The 17342-nt window shown below is 39.2% G+C and overlaps 2 protein-coding genes across 2 annotated transcripts; both read left to right on the top strand.

Annotated features, from left to right (window-relative positions):
• Positions 1-10806: 10806 nt before the first annotated feature.
• Positions 10807-11476, top strand: LOC133879520 (uncharacterized). The gene is made up of 2 exons (XM_062318097.1): positions 10807-11081; positions 11190-11476. Exons 1-2 carry the CDS (start codon positions 10838-10840, stop codon positions 11291-11293), a joined length of 348 nt encoding a protein of 115 aa, XP_062174081.1. The 5' UTR covers positions 10807-10837; the 3' UTR covers positions 11294-11476.
• Positions 11477-13225: 1749 nt separating this feature from the next.
• LOC133879146 (uncharacterized) lies at positions 13226-14029 on the top strand. The gene has a single exon (XM_062317690.1). The coding sequence runs from the start codon at positions 13226-13228 to the stop codon at positions 14027-14029; it is 804 nt and encodes a 267-aa protein (XP_062173674.1).
• Positions 14030-17342: the final 3313 nt, after the last annotated feature.

Raw genomic sequence — 17342 nt, 5'->3', positions numbered from 1 at the left:
TATAATAGGTATATACACTTAGTGTTAAGGTTTATGTTTATATAGAGTACTAAATGCATAATTAAACCAAATTTGTGCTATATATATATGCATAATTATACGGCGATGAACAAAAAAAAAAAATGCAACATAACAAAGTACGTTAGGGTTTATGGCTATATATAGTATATAGACATAGGGTTAGGGGTTATAGGCTACGTGCAATATGTTTATAGTATATTTACGTTTTACGTGTTGAGTACTTTACATATATATGGTATACTTATAAGTAAACCCTAACTCTAATTAGGATTTACGTTAATGGAATACAATCTAATAAAACCCTAACTCTATATAAGTAAACCCTATATTTTCGTTTTTCAAAAAAAAGAAAAAAGAAAAAAGAAAAAAAAAAAAAACAGATAGAGACGTGTATTAGTATAAACTTCTCTAATTGGCCGCGTGGCATTATGCCACGCGGCCAATTTTTGGCCAGGTGACTTGCGCGGGACAATTCCCGCGCGCCACCTGGCCTAATTTTTAATTAAATTTTTTTTTTTTTTTAAAAAAGGGTAGCTTCCAGAGGAAGCTACCCTCGATCCACGCATTTCTCTCCCTCAGCTCTCTCTCTCCCACTCAGCTCTCTCTCTCTCTCTCTCTCTCTCTCTCTCTCCCTCTCCGTCTCCGTCGATCACGGACGTCCGCAGCGACCACCGCCCTCCGCTGTCTTCTCCGGCCAGCTCCCTCTCCGGCCGTCACTGCACCACGCGTGCACCATCCTATAGGTGCATGCTCTCTCTCTCTCTGTCTCTCTCTCTAGATCTCTCTCTCTCTCTAACCGAACCAGGAACCCTAACCCTAGGTCCGGACCTATCTCTCTCTCCCTCTCTCTGTCTCTCTCTCTATCTTTCTGTCTCTCTCTCTAACTCTCTCTCTCTCTAGCTCTCTCTCTCTCTCTCTAACCGAACCACAGTAGGAACCCTAGGTCCGGACCTCTCTCTCTCTACATCTATCTCTCTGTCTCTATCTCTCTCTCTCTCTGAAACCTCTCCCGGTCTCTCTCTCTCTCTCTCTCTCTCTCTCTCTCTCTCTCTCTCTCTCTCTCTCTCTCTCTCTCTCTCTCTGCCTTGTACGTGATTGCTATTTTGGGAGGGATATTATTTTGGGACTAATATGTTTTAATGCAGGTACATTTTGGCTAAGGAGCATAAAATACACCCAAAAAAAATATTTGTGAGTAATTTTAAATTTAATTTTTTTTCTTTAATTTTGGCTATAATAAACTTGGTGCATTTAAATTAATTTGTTTAAAATCTGTTTCTAATTTTTTTAATAGTTTCATATAATAATTGTGAATTTAGCAATTAATAATGGTCTATGCAATGCTGTTAATTTTGTTGGGTTTGAATATCTATTGTTGTGTAATTTTATGTGTTTTGATGTGGTTGGTCGTTATGCATGGAAAATATTCGTACAGTTGTGTTATTTTTCTTTTTTGTAATATGTTTTACTGTACTACAAATTGGTGTGTGGATTATTATTTGTGGCAATTTATGCTAAAACATTTGAACAGATTAAACAATCTCACCATTATTTTATTAACTTCATCATAAAATCAATGATGCAAACCAATAAAATATAAATAAGTATGCGGTACTATTTCAAAAATTTTTGGGTTTTTTAAGAACAAAAAAAAAAAGTTTAATTGTTCATTTTCAGGTAATTTTTTTACAAACAAAAAAAAAAATTTCAAAGTAAACTCGCCATCATTTTATAATAAAATGATCGTATCCAACAATTATTGGATAGATACAGAAAATTAAATTTGGCCACCGTCTACCATTTATAATAATTTCTTTTATTATTCAATTTATAACAAAGGTCTAAACAATAAACCCTAAACCCTAAATCAAAACCAATATAAAAATCCCTATACTCTAATCTCAAAACCAAACCCCTAAACTTTATACTCTAAAAAACAAGCAAAAACCATAAACCCTAAACCCTAACCCAAAATACCGTACACCCTAAAAACCCTAAACCCTACAAAAGAGTGAGATATTTTTATTACTTTTTTATTTTAGTTAAACCCTAAACCCTAACCCTAAAAACTAAACCCTAAAAACCTAAATCCTAACCTTAAAACCCTAAACCCTAACCTTAAAACCCTAACCTAAAAACCTAAACCCTAACCTTTTTAACCCTAACCCTAAAAACTAAACCTTCAAAACATAAACCCTAACCCTAAAAACTAAACCCTAACAACCTAAACCCTAAACCCTAAACCCTAAAACCTAAACCCTAACCTTAAAACCCTAACCCTAAAAACTAAACCTTTAAAACCTAAACCCTAACCTTTTTAACCCTAACCCTAAAAACTAAACCCTAACAACCTAAACCCTAACCTTAAAACCCTAACCCTAAAAACTAAACCCTAACAACCTAAACCCTAAACCCTAAACCCTAAACCCTAAAACCTAAACCCTAACCTTAAACCTCTAACCCTAAAAACTAAACCATAACAACCTAAACCCTAACCTTAAAACCCTAACCCTAAAAACTAAACCCTAACAACCTAAACCCTAACCTTAAAACCCTAACCCTAACCCTAAAAACTAAACCCTAACAACCTAAACCCTAACCTTAAAACCCTAATCCTAAAAACTAAACCCTAACCCTAAAAGCTAAACCCTAACAACCTAAACCCTAACCTTAAAATCCTAACCCTAAAAACTAAACCCTAACCTAAAAACCAAAACCCTAACCTTTTTAACCCTAACCCTAAAAACTAAACCTTCAAAACCTAAACCCTAACCCTAAAAACTAAACCCTAACAACCTAAACCCTAAACCCTAAAACCTAAACCCTAACCTTAAAACCCTAACCCTAAAAACTAAACCTTTAAAACCTAAACCCTAACCTTTTTAACCCTAACCCTAAAAACTAAATCCTAACAACCTAAACCCTAACCTTAAAACCCTAACCCTAAAAACCTAAACCCTAACCCTAAAAACTAAACCTTCAAAACCTAAACCCTAACCCTAAAAACTAAACCCTAACAACCTAAACCCTAAACCCTAAACCCTAAAACCTAAACCCTAACCTTAAAACCCTAACCCTAAAAACTAAAACCTAACAACCTAAACCCTAACCTTAAAACCCTAACCCTAAAAACTAAACCCTAACAACCTAAACCCTAACCTTAAAACCCTAACCCTAAAAACTAAACCCTAACAACCTAAACCATAACCTTAAAATCCTAACCCTAAAAACTAAACCCTAACAACCTAAACCCTAACCTTAAAACCCTAACCCTAAAAACTAAACCCTAACAACCTAAATCCTAACCTTAAAACCCTAACCCTAAAAACTAAACCCTAACAACCTAAACCCTAACCATAAAATCCTAACCCTAAAAACTAAACCCTAACCTTTTTAACCCTAACCCTAAAAACTAAACCTTCAAAACCTAAACCCTAACCCTAAAAACTAAACCCTAACAACCTAAACCCTAAACCCTAAAACCTAAACCCTAACCCTAAAAACTAAACCTTTAAAACCTAAACCCTAACCTTTTTAACCCTAACCCTAAAAACTAAACCCTAACAACCTAAACTCTAACCTTAAAACCCTAACCCTAAAAACCTAAACCCTAACCTTTTTAACCCTAACCCTAAAAACTAAACCTTCAAAACCTAAACCCTAACCCTAAAAACTAAACCCTAACAACCTAAACCCTAAACCCTAAACACTAAACCCTAACAACCTAAACCCTAAATTCTAAACCCTAAACCCTAAAACCTAAACCCTAACCTTAAAACCCTAACCCTAAAAACTAAACCTTCAAAACCTAAACCCTAACCTTTTTAACCCTAACCCTAAAAACTAAACCCTAACAACCTAAACCCTAACCTTAAAACCCTAACCCTAAAAACCTAAACCCTAACCTTAAAACCCTAACCCTAAAAACTAAACCCTAACAACCTAAACCCTAACCTTAAAACCCTAACCCTAAAAACTAAACCCTAACAACCTAAACCCTAACCTTAAAACCCTAACCCTAAAAACTAGAACCCTAAAAACCTAAACCCTAACCTTTTTAACCCTAAACCCGAAAAAAAGAAACCTTAAAACCCTAAACCCTAAATAAAGAAAGAAGAATATTAAAAAAGAAAAAAATTAAAAAGGGAGAGATCTCTTTTTTTTTAATTACTTTTTTATGGTGAGGTAAACCCAAACCCTAACCCTACAAACTAAACCCTAAAAACCTAAAACCCTAAACCCTAAAAAAAAAAAAAAAAACCCTAAACCCTAAAAAATGAAAGAAGAATATTAAAAAATATAAAAGAAAAAGGTTCGAGATCTCTTTTTTTTTAAAATTTTTTTTATTACTATTTTATTTTAGTTAAACCCTAAACCCTAAAACCCTACACCCTAAAAACCCTAAACCCTACAAATATTAAAACCTAAACCCTAAAAACTAAACCCTTAAAAACCTAAACCCTAACCTTAAAACCTAAAAAGAAAAAACCCTAAACCCTAAAAAAAATATTAAAAAACGATACTTTGAGTTAACTGTTTAAAACAAACATTAAACAAACAAGCACTTTATTTGCTGTAATCAAATAACATATTTCGTTTCAGACTGTTAACTCACGTACAGAGGAATATGGACAAGTCGTGGATGTCAGCACCTAGAGGTACGACACAGTATAACGACGGGTGTAGAGCGTTCGTGGCATTCGCCGTTCGTAACTATAGGGCTGCTGATGGCAAAATTTACTGCCCATGTAAGTACTGCCGGAATAACCAGCGGCACCCCCCAGATTACGTTCTTGCCCACCTGACAGGGGGGAAGGGAATGTCCACGGGATACGGTTTCTGGTATATGCAAGGTGAGACTACCCTAAACCCTGCTGCTCCTATTCGGGGTCACGACCATCCCAGTGTCACAGATACGGCTCCCCGTGGCATTGAACCTGTAGAAGTCACAGAACAAGGCGGAGAACTGAAACAAGGTGGTGACATGCACGCCATGTTGCGTGACGCCTTCGGCGTGCACGAAGTAGGTGAAACCGATCATGTTGGCCAGCCCGGAGAAGTAAATGAAGGAACCCCTGCAAGGGACACATTGAAGTACGTTGAGTTGTTGAAGACTGCCGACAAGCCACTTCACCCCGGTACAAAACACAGTAAATTGAGTGCAACTATACATTTCTACAACTTGAAGTGCATTGGAGGTATTAGTAACAAGATGTTTTCTGATATTCTTGAGCTTGTCAGTCAGTTATTGCCTCCTTGCGATGAGGCCTTGCCGGTTAATACGTACGAGGCGAAGAAATTTCTCAGTTCCATAGGTCTCGGGTATGAGAAGATTCCGGCGTGCCGTAATGATTGTATGTTATTCTGGAAAGACAATAAAGACTTAGATACCTGCACCGTATGTGGAGAATCTAAGTGGATGGCTGATGTACATTTAGATCAGGATGGTGAGGTAATATCGTCGAGGAAAAACCGTCCAGTGAAGGTGTTGAGATGGTTTTCACTCATCCCACGGCTACAGAGGTTATTCATGTCGGAGCACACTGCGCACAATATGAGATGGCATGCAGAAGGCCGCACTAGGGACGGCGTATTGAGGCACCCCGCAGACGGTGAGGCATGGAGATCGTTCGACACTCTACATCCGGATTTCATGGCAGACAGTAGGAACGTACGGCTTGGACTGACAGCAGATGGATTCAATCCATTTGGGAACATGAGTACATCCCACAGCACATGGCCCGTATTGCTTGTATCGTACAATTTGCCCCCTTGGATGTGCATGAAACAGACGTCGTTCATCCTGTCACTGGTTATCCCTGGATCGAGCTCACCTGGTATGGATATCGACGTCTACCTTCAGCCACTGATTGATGAGCTGTTGGAGCTGTGGGGTGTAGGGGTATGAACACTAGATGCTGCGAAGATGGAGAATTTCAATATGCGAGCTCAGTTGATGTGGACAATAAATGACTTTCCGGCGTATGCAAATTTATCCGGTTGGCCTAACAAAGGTGTGAAGGCATGTCCTTGTTGCATGTATTCGACACGTTCTAAACATTTGAAGAACGGTTGTAAATTTTGTTACATGGGACACAGGAGGTACTTGCCAACTGAACATCTGTGGCAGCTGAACAGAAGAACGTTTGATGGGACTGAGGAGTTAGAATGTGCTCCTGATGTGCCTTGCGGGGACGAGATCCTCCAACAGTTGGACGGAGTTGCGTTTGGGGATGAGAACGCGGGTAAGACGAGACGAAAGAAGTGGAAGACGGGTGCACGGGGTGCTGATGATGTTGTGTGGAAGAAGAAAAGTATTTTCTTTAGATTGCCGTACTGGAAGGACAATTTGCTTCGGCAAAATCTTGATGTCATGCACATAGAGAAAAATGTCATGGACAATATACTTGGCACTATTTTGGACATCAAAGGGAAAACGAAGGACAACTTGGCAGCTCGGCTGGATTTGCAGGAGATGGGGTTGAGACCTAAATTGCATCCATTCACTGCCGCAAACGGTAAAACATATATACCCGCGGCTTGTCACACGATGTCCAGGGAGGATAAAGAAAGCTTTTTAAAGGTTCTTCGAAATGTGAGAGTTCCAAACGGATATGCATCGAACATTTCACGGTGTGTTCGGAAGAAGGACCGTACAATTTCAGGGTTAAAAAGTCATGACAGCCACATACTGATGCAACAGCTTCTACCAATTGCATTGCGTCATTCACTACTAGACAAAGTTGTCAGACCTATCGTTGAGATTTCAGCATTTTTCAGAGGCATATGCTCGACCAAGCTAACTCAAGCTGAGATGGACAGACTGTAGGGTGACGTCTGCATCACACTATGCAAGCTGGAACAGGTATTTCCTCCTGGGTTTTTTACTAGCATGGTCCACTTGGTCATGCATCTTGTGCGCGAGTGTAGACTCGGCGGTCCCATTCAATATAGGTGGATGTACCCGGCAGAGAGGTAAAATTTTGCAAAATATATATATATATATATATATATATATATATATATATATATATATATATATATATAACTCGTGGCATTAAACGGGGACAAGCCCTTAATGTTTATGTGTGTCAACCAGGAGTCTTGGGGGTTTCAAGTCGAATGTGCGCAACAAAGCGGCTCCTGAGGGGTGCATTGCAGAAGGTTACATAGCGACCGAGCTAGTAACGTTCTGTTCGAGATATCTAGAAAATGCACCAACCTTTCACAATAGACCTTTGAGAAATCCTGATGGTTCCAAGGGGGCGGGAACGCGAGTTAGGTTGAACCGGTTGACGATGCATCAGATTCATCGTTATATTGTGTTCAACTCTGAAGAGTTTCTCAATTTGCGGATGTAAGTAGTGTTTACATATTGAACCGGATTCAAATGATATAATTGATAAGAAGTAGTTTTTTAATTATGTCCGCTGAATGTAGGATGCACAAAGACGCTATTAGGTGATCATGCGTTAGGGGTCGCATCACGGACGCTCTAATTGAAGCCCAACATCATGAGCAGTTCTGCGAGTGGTACCGCGCATATGTAAGGAATAGTGGTATTTTGGTATATAATATTTACCTATGTTCAGTGTCATTTTAAGATAGGGTTCGACAATATGCCGCTATTAACCGATGTATTCTTTTAATATATGAAATGATAACATAGGTTGATGGCCTTGACGATCAACGTAGGAAGGAATTGGGGCAGAAATTGGTTATGCGCAGTAGAGGGTTGAAGGAGACAGCAGTGAAGTATAACAGATACGTGGTAAACGGAAAACTGTTCCGCACGCTAGCCCATGATGTGGGAAGGAGGACTCAGAACAGCGGCGTATGTGTGCCAACCGTTGAATGCTAAACCTACTACGGGCAATTAACCGATGTAGTTGAGGTCGAGTACTACGATAGGACTACGTACGTCCTATTTAAGTGCAATTGGGCGGACCCCACGTTGGACAGAGGATTCAGAGTCGACGATTATGGCCTAGCGTTTGTCAACTTCACTCACCTCGTCCACAGGGGAGAACTGCTTACCGACGAGCCTTACGTGCTTACATCTCAGGTAGACCAAGTGTTTTATGTCGAGGATGGAAGGAACCCAAACTGGGTTTGTGCCGTGAGGACTAAACCGCGCAACGTGTACGATGTTGGTCAGGGGGAAGGGAGTAGTGATGCAGATAATGCATATCATGAGTGTGTACCGCTCGTACTACCCACTGATGACCTGCATGATATGAATGATGAATTCGATCACGACAGGCCCGACATTGATCCGATTGAAGCTCCTGTTATACAATGATTGCTATATTTATTGTTGGTACAATTCGCTTAAACTCAAAATACTTTCTTATTTTGCATAGAGCTCATTGTATAATATGCATATTCTTTTTTAATATCAAAACTAATACGAATTTCAAATAATTTGTCTACATTTTTGTTCGCAGTTTTCGATGGACCAAAGACCCCCTACTTGCGCACATCGTGCACCACGCCTACCCGTGCCTTGCACGACTACATCCACACCAGCGATGTCAGCGGCACTACATACCACACCCTGGCGACACCACCCGGACGCCGTTTATAAACCATTGCCCCCGGGTACGGCGGGGATGAGCAGGTCAGATCCCGGGCAGACGAGCGCAGCTGGATATTCTCCTTCTCCATACCCGCCTACGTCGACACCGGCGATGTCAGCGGCACTACAGACTACACCGTGGCCACACCACCCGGACGCCGTTTATAGACCATTGCTCCCGGGTACGGCGGGGATGAGCAGGTCAGATCCCGGCGAGACGAGCTCAGCTGGATATTCTCCTTCTCCGTACACGACGTTCTCGCAGTTGGGGATGACCTCACCGGGTCATATTGATCGATGGTGGGCGGCAGAGTGTCATGATCTGAGCAGATTCCCGTTGTACTATCCATACCCCCTTACACCATCTATGCCAGTGAACCCTGATAGTGAGACTCAGGATGACAGATTCCCGCTGTCACAGCGGGGGGGGGGGGGGATGCCTCTGCCGGCTATGCGGTCGGGACAGATGTCGGTACCGGCAGGGGGCCAGGGCCCGGCACCTGGGGAGAGTCAGGTGCCTGTTTCTGGACAGAGCCAGTTGCCGCTTTCTGGACCCATATGTGGGGGAGAGCCAGATGCCCCATGAGGGGGACGATGTGATGTTGGGTCTTGATCAGTTGGCCCATGATGTCCCCCAGGATATGTCTTCAGATGACGATCAGCATGATGAGCCTCACCCGGCAGATGAGGTAGGCGAGGAGCATGCTGGCGACCCAGCGACTGAGCTCATAGCGACCGACCATATTCGGCTGATGGGTAGGTACATTTTTTTACATCATTATATTTTAATTTAGTAAGTTCGTATAATATTTAAATTGAATTTTTAATTTATTAATATATTAATATAATTAAGTTATTTAGTGTTAATATATTAACGTTTTATATTTATTGACTAGGGTATAACCCAGACGGGAGCATCTATTTTGAGGTGATTAAGGACCCAGAGAGAAATTGGGTGCTCCCGAGGGGGAAGAAAGTTGTGTTGCAGTACAATGCTGCAACACAACCCGTGGGACGAGCATGCAATCGTTATAGACGGGATGCGGGCAAGCTTTTACGGAGCAGGTCCCACATTCACTTGCGAGACGAATGGGCAAAGGTAGATAAGCAGATTAAGCGGACAATGTGGGATGCCATAATGGTATGTGTATGAAACTAATATATGTATTTAGTGAAATTAAAGTTAAGATTAAGTTTTTATTGAACTGCTAAAATTATTCCTTAAATTGAATGTGCAACAAGAATTTTTTGTACCCGTATCCGTCGACCAGCGTCTCGCACAGAACGAATTCTGGGGTGATATGGGCCGTAAGCACCGTTCGTGGAAGTCGAAGTTGAGGACCCAACTAAATATTCGAGACGGTGACACGCCATTGACAATACGTGCGAGAATGCCAGATACGTTTTTTGATAAGTATGACCGAACGTATGTGGAGGACGTACTGCACGAGTGGTGCACAAAAAGAAATCAGGTATGTAGGTCTTTGAATGTATTACTATAATGTTGTGTGTTTTTAATGAATAGTTCATTTAATCATAGCACATATGTGTGTTAATTCTTACATTTATTTTCGGAATGTTCAATGCAAAGGCGAGGTCTGAACGAATGAACGGCTGCGGGAGCAGAATGACATCCCCCATAGTCTGGGGTCCAAAAGTTATGTCAGATTTAATCACGATGAGGTATGAAACAATATGTAAATGTTTTAATTCTTATTTGTGCGTAATTGTTCTTTTATAACATTAAATGAATATCCAATGTTTGTTATATATTTATACTGTATGGCGACAGGCAACTACATCTGGCACGCCCCCTACTCGCGCCGAGTCGTTTGTGAAGACGCACACAAGGAAAGACGGCACTTATCTGAACGAGCGGACACTGGACCTATGCGTATGCTACTGTTCTATGTTATTAATATTTATTAGTTATGCGTGTGATAAAATATTTATTAATTATCAGTGTATTGTATGTTGACGACGTACAAGAGTGGATGACACAGAGTTTGTCCACTGATCCTGCTGCCACGGAATCCGTTTCATCAGATACGGTGCGTTGGGCACCTGGCGACGCGTACGAGCAGGCACTTGGGCGACCCGAGTATGGGGGTAGGGTTCGGCAGGTTGGGCCGAACATTACTCCTGTTCGCGGGACTTGTTTCTCGTATAAGGCCCGCACACGGGGGGGGACCGGCCAAGGGCACATCTCAGGATTGGGCTGCCAACAAAAATGCGGAGATGGATATCATGTTACGGGCCGAGAGAGAGAGGAATGACGGGTTGGAGGGCATAGTGCGGGCCGAGAGAGAGCGGGCTGACAGCATGGAGCAGCGCCTACGACAGTTGGATGCTGTGGAGCAGCGCATGCGACAGTTTGAGGCCTTCATGTCCTCTACAGGATTATCGTTCGTATGCCCTGGTGCTCAGCAGTCTTCACCTGCACACGTAGGTAGTACGTCGTCTGTTAGTAGTGCGCCTGCAGGTATGGTTCATATTATGTATACACTTAGGTTTATTTTTAATTTGTTCTTATTACTTGTTTAAATTTGCATATAATATTATATAGGTTAATTATTTTTTTAACTTGCAGGTAATGCGACAACGATTGGTCTGGTGTCGCCTGTTGGACAATTGCTGAGCCAACAATCCCCTCTCGGGACTCCATCGCCCGTTACACCATCTCTTGCGGGATAATCGCCGGTTGGCGAGTTCACGCCCGGGACTGCACCTCGTGATCCGCAGCGACGTCCTCCAGATTTGTAGATATTTTGTGTATTTTTTTTTTTGTTAGTAATGAATAACTTTATTAGATCAAGATTTTTAAATTTGTTAATATTGTTGTGTAAGTTATTGTTGTTAGTAACGAATACATTTATTAGTACATGGTATTCAAATTTTTAAATATTATTGTTTTGATTAATTTGTGTAATTTGATTTTGTGATATTTTTAAATAAAATAATTTTGGAGAATTTTAGTAAAATATATATATATATATATATTGTAAATAAAAAGAAATTAAAAAACAGAATTAAATATTTTAAAAAAATTTCACATTTGGCTGCATGTATAATAATACACGCGGCCAATTAGCCGCGTGTATAATAATACACGTGGCCAACAGGTGGCCGCGTGTATTATTATACACGCGGCTAATTGTGCAATTAGTGTTGATCTGATTCACCACGTGTATTTACGTGGCCACTTGCACGTGGCTAACAGTTCGCCACGTGTACAGTGACTGTACACGTGGCGAATTGCAAGTGGCAAAAACCAATTTTTTTTGTAGTGGTGATACCTCTTTCAAGAAATCAGTCATCAAGCAGCCAACAAAGAGACCAAGCGGAATCATCAGTTCTTGGTTTCTTGAGATGGAAAATATGACATCCGATAAGGAGCTACAAACAAATAGAATAATAAGAGTCCACTTTAATGCCTTCTGTCCCAGGAAAAGTAACCGCTCCATCAGTATTTTCTCCGCTTTCTACCATGGAATTTCTTTGACTGAGTCAGGGATGGCTTCCCATAACTTTTCCCTCAAAATACTGATCTGCATATTGATTTTCTTTGGTTCACCGAACTCTGCCATCGATACTTTCATAGAACATGTGGGGGAGGGTTGGCGACGTGCACATAATCTCAAGGACCTTTGTAGTTCAAAGGGTTAGCCTTGGAAATTCTTAATCTGTACAAAGGGGAAATGCTTCGTTTTGTCACGGTTTTAAAAATACTTTTATGTATTCAAAATAAATAAATAAATAAAAATAAAAAAGAGAAAGAAAAAGAAAAAGAAGCTAACATTGTTGACAACAAAGCCACCTTTAAATAGATGATAGGTAGAGTTCAAGCGATAAATCACAAGCATCATTTTGTAGACATGCGATAAATTGAGAGCCTTTTATTACACTCTCTTGGTCAAAACTGTAATATCACTGCTCGAGTTTGAACAGATTTCAGGTTTGAAGGCAAACCCCTCTAAAAGTTCACTGTTCTGTGCTGGAGTTTCTGATGGAATGAGGGCACTCTTGCTTGAAGATCTGCAGATGAAGGAAGGACTTCTCCCGGTCAGATATCTTGGGATCCCTTTGATTTCCTCAAAGCTATCAGCTAGGGATTGTAAGGCTCTTGTTGATAGAATTACAGGCATGATTAACTCTTGGACTTCCAAAAAACTTTCTTTTGCGGGTCGGTTGCAGTTGTTGTCCTCTGTGCTTTTTTGTCTCCAAGTATACTGGTCGAGTATCTTTATCCTTCCTAAGAAGGTTCTCAAGGATATAAGCCAAGTTTTTAACCGGTTTCTTTGGAATGGTGGGGTTGAGGATAATGCAAAGGCAAAAGTGGCTTGGAAGGATGTTTGTTTTCCTAAGAAGGAGGGAGGTTTGGGATTGAAAGACTTGGAGTCCTGGAACATCTTGGCAATTATGAGACATATATGGGTGATGTTTGCTCGGTCTAGCTCTTTGTGGGTGGCTTGGATGCAAGCCTATTTGTTGAAGGGGAAGAGTTTCTAGAATGTTTCTACCCCTCAAAATGGTTCATGGTGCTGGAGAAAGCTCCTCAAATTTCGACATTTGGCTAGAGGTTTGATTCGATTTGAGGTGGGTACTGGAGAAAATATCCATTTATGGATGGATAACTGGCATCCTTTTGGTCCCTTAGTGGAGAAGTTTGGCTTCAGAATTGTGTATGATTCTTGTAGCAATTTGGAGGCCAAATTATGTTCTGTCTTGAAGGATGGTATATGGTGTTGGAGACCGGCTCGCTCTGAAGATCTTGTAGAAATTCAAACTAAACTTCCAGAAGTGCACTTGGGTGTTGTTGATTCTCCTGTTTGGACAATCTCTCGTTCTGGTGTTTATGTTAGTGCAGATACATGGAACCACTTCCGAATTAAGAGAAGCTGTGTCAACTGGTGGCCTTTGGTTTGGCACTCTTACTCCATCTATAAGCAAGCTTTTATTCTTTGGTTGGTGTTTAAGAATAGACTTACAACTGGAGATCGAATGCTTGCATGGGGGTATAAGGGAGACACTGCTTGTGTATTTTGTCGGAATGGTACAAAGAGTAGAAATCACCTATTTTTTGGTTGTGGGTTTTGTTCTCGCTTATGGCGAACTTGTATGGAACGGTGTAATATACCAAATCCTCCAAATGATTGGGAGGATATTCTTGAGGAAGGGTGTCGAAGTTGGAAGACGAAGGCCATGAGAGGGGTTCTTTGTCGGTTGGTGCTAAGTGCCACCGTTTATGAAATTTGGAAGGCTCGTAATGCTATTCGGCATGGAGGACAGATCAAAACTGAAGAACAGATATCGAAATCTATCATTTGGGAAGTCCGGTATAGAGTTTCGGGGAAGAGAAGTTTTAAGAAGAATCTGGAAAATATTAGTTTGTGTTTGAACTGGAACATTGATTTTAATGTTTTGGTTTAATCTGGTTGTTAGTTGGTAGATGAGTTTACAGAGGTTTCCTCTATTTTGTTTGTGGTTTAATTGGTTTTGTCGGTGTTTGTACAGTACTATTCTTTTTGTTAATATCAATTTCTACTTATTCATCAAAAAAAAAAAAAACTGTAATATCCAAGACATTATTTAATAATTAGAGTATAAAATTTGAGTAAATGATTAATTAAAATTATTTTAGTGTTATTAAAAATGCAAAAGAATATTTTTAAAGTCCAAATAAAATAGAAAATAGATAAAATAGTTAGAAAAGAAATACAAATAATAAAATGGTAGATGAGATAAAATGAATAATAAAATAGAAATAATAGAAAAGAAATTAGAAATGAAAAATAAATATAAAAGAAATTAAGGAATAAAATAAAATAAAGAAATAAAAGAAAGCAAAAGATGGAGTCTTTTTGTAGAAAAACTATGATTTACGAAGATCTAACGGTCCGATTTTCGATCCGTCTTCGGAAACGTGATCATTGCACTTGGATCTACATTTCTATCGATCGTTTTGAGGTAAAACACTAAACTCATGATTTCATAATTTTGGGTTAAAATATTGAAATGTGAGTTTAATCTAGTGTTTTCTTTAGGTAATGGGTTACTTGGAACTTGCTTGAGACTACCCAAACCATGGGTTTTGGTTTGGTGAATTTTTGGTGAGTTTCCTCAAACCCTAACTTTTGGGTTATGTATTTTAATTGCAATTTCTTGTGCCTAATCCTAAGTAAACCTTATGGGTTAGTGTTATTAATGTTTAAATAACAATATTATGCTATGGGTTAGTAAAATAAATTATGGTTTAAGTTTGGAAACTCTGATTTGATGGGTTAAATTAATTTGGGAGTTTTAAGTGATTAAAATTTAGATAGTTAAATTATGTTAGTAATTGATGTAAAAAGATTTATGAACATAATATTAGAGTTAATGATATTGATAAAATGTTAGTGAGAAATAAGCTAGAGATTAGTGAATATAATTTTAGGGCTAATATTATTATAAAAGTGTTAGTGAAAATAATGTATGGGTTAGTGAAATTAATTACGGGTTAGTAATTAATATTATAAGTAAATAATTAAATAGTGATTTTAATATCTAATCCTTAGTAAATACTTTGGGTTAGTATTGTTTGAGTTTTAGTTAGTGTCTAAGATTTATGGGTAGTCGTTTGGAACCCTTAAAAATATTATGGGTTTTTCAACGGTTTAGTCTTGAGCGATTCAAGTGCTAATTAGGGTGTTAATTATTTAAAATGCTAAATAGCGCAATGTGTTATTCCACAGTGATACATTGTAAGGTGATGTCTAGGAGACCTAGTGATTATATCCACGCAGCCAAGGTGAGTATTCTACTCATTGAGAAGTATTATTTTCATATATGATGAATTGCAAAATGTATATTATTTTACAAACCTGAACCAACTATATGTTGATTATGAACTGTTTTGGATGATTTGAGTACTTTTGAGTATATTGAAATTATGATGATGTTTTGAAGTATGAATATAATATGTGGAGTTTAAATGAATGGAGTCACTGTATGTTATGGTTGGGAGTTTTGAAAACTGTGATTGCAATGGAATATTAATATGATTTTAGAGTGAGTATAAAATGGGAGATTTAAGTTATGCAAATTGTTTAAGAAATGACATATTGAACTGTTTATATTTTATAAAGAAAGCATGTGTTATAAGCATGATTCATGAAATTAAATTTATTGATTTAAGGCATGAGGCATAAGCATATGAACGCTAAACGTGCATCGAAGTGAGGTTCACAGCCCATGAGAAATTATACATGGGTTAGATTCCCATGAGGTGCCTCTTGGGTTAGATTTCCTTGAGGTCCTCGGCCATGGGTTAGATTCCTATGAGGTGCCTACTTGGGTTAGATTCCCTTGAGGTACTAGTACTTACTTGGGTTCGATTCCCTTGAAGTACTCATGAGGTGCTTACTTGGGTTAGATTCCCTTGAGGTCCTTGACCATGGATTAGATTCCCATGAGGTGCCTACTTGGGTTAGATTCCCTTGAGGTACTGGTGCTTACTTAGGTTAGATTCCCTTGAAGCACTATACTTGGGTTCGATTCCCAAGGCATAAAACCATTAGCATGAGCATGTATAGCATTGTTTTTATGAGTGATGTTTTTACACTATGAGTAGTTTTACTAGACGTATTAGTATGCATAAGAGTCTCAATGGAAAAGAACTTATGTATATTTCTATCGGATGGTTGCATGATTTAAATGCCATTGTTTTCTATAACAGAACTTCTACGTATAATCTTAGTTGCCTAGTATGTTTAAATGTTTTCTAGTAGTCGGTGTCCGCTTTATCAGCCATGGAGGTTTTCAAACAAAAGCTTATAAAATTGGTGGCTGTTATAGTGTACGCATGACTAGAAATGAAAAGTTGGTTCTTTGCGAAAACTCAGTGAATAGTATACCTCTGAGGTCTTAGTGTATTTATTTATGCTAAGGCGGTGGGCTCATAATTCCACCTGTACGGATGCGGCAACCCCCGCAACCGTGCATACATTGATGCTTTGGTTGCAAGTTCTACGGATATAAATATTGACTCGTTCACCTAGCGTATGTGATACTATGATTGGAACACATCGCGACAGTCATAAGTCACGGACTCATGGGTAGTCCGCATTTTGGGTATTTTATCTATGGCTCGTGTCCTACGTGGCACATGTATTTGTTGAGCCTATATTTTAGAATGTAATTAGTGTAATATGTTATATAAGCCTTAAATAGATAGACTTGTAAATAGCTTTTGTTGTAATTAACTGTTGTATATTAGATGTATTTTCGCTTATGATATGTGTTCCGCTGCACATTGATTACTATATTCCGCTGTTAAATGTAACTCTGATTATTAGATGCATGTTATGGGACATGTGCCATATGTTGGCTGAGCGACATGTAGTCGTGCCACTGTGAAGATCCGTTTGTACGTTTTCAAAAAAAAAAAATGAGTCGTCACAAAAACTATACGCTCTAGTTAAATTTTTTGTACAAATGAATGGGGAAAAGTGTCGAAGTTGGAGACTGAAAGATAATTTCCAACCTATGAAGAAGGATGTATACATAGATATTGAGGTTGACAGTCTTGGTTGAGATTCGTCACTGATCGAAAAACCTTGCAGCGTTAAAGCACTTGTTGATCAAAATCCCAATTCCTTGTAATTAGTGTAGTCAAGCTCATTCAACCTCACGCAACATAAGATATGCTCTGGCAAGTCTAACGATTATGTGTGTAGCTGATTAACGAAGATTCGGTTGTATT

This window comes from Alnus glutinosa, chromosome 10 (genome assembly GCF_958979055.1).
Source record: "Alnus glutinosa chromosome 10, dhAlnGlut1.1, whole genome shotgun sequence".
Classification (NCBI taxonomy): domain Eukaryota; kingdom Viridiplantae; phylum Streptophyta; class Magnoliopsida; order Fagales; family Betulaceae; genus Alnus; species Alnus glutinosa.
This window is presented reverse-complemented; position numbering and strand designations above follow the sequence as displayed.

Coding starts and splice junctions, on each gene's coding strand:
- LOC133879520 (XM_062318097.1), top strand. CDS start 10,838: ATGGATATCATGTTACGGGCCGAGAGAGAGAGGAATGACGGGTTGGAG. Junction 11,082..11,189: donor TGTTAGTAGTGCGCCTGCAG/GTATGGTTCATA, acceptor TTTAACTTGCAG/GTAATGCGACAACGATTGGT.
- LOC133879146 (XM_062317690.1), top strand. CDS start 13,226: ATGGATAACTGGCATCCTTTTGGTCCCTTAGTGGAGAAGTTTGGCTTC.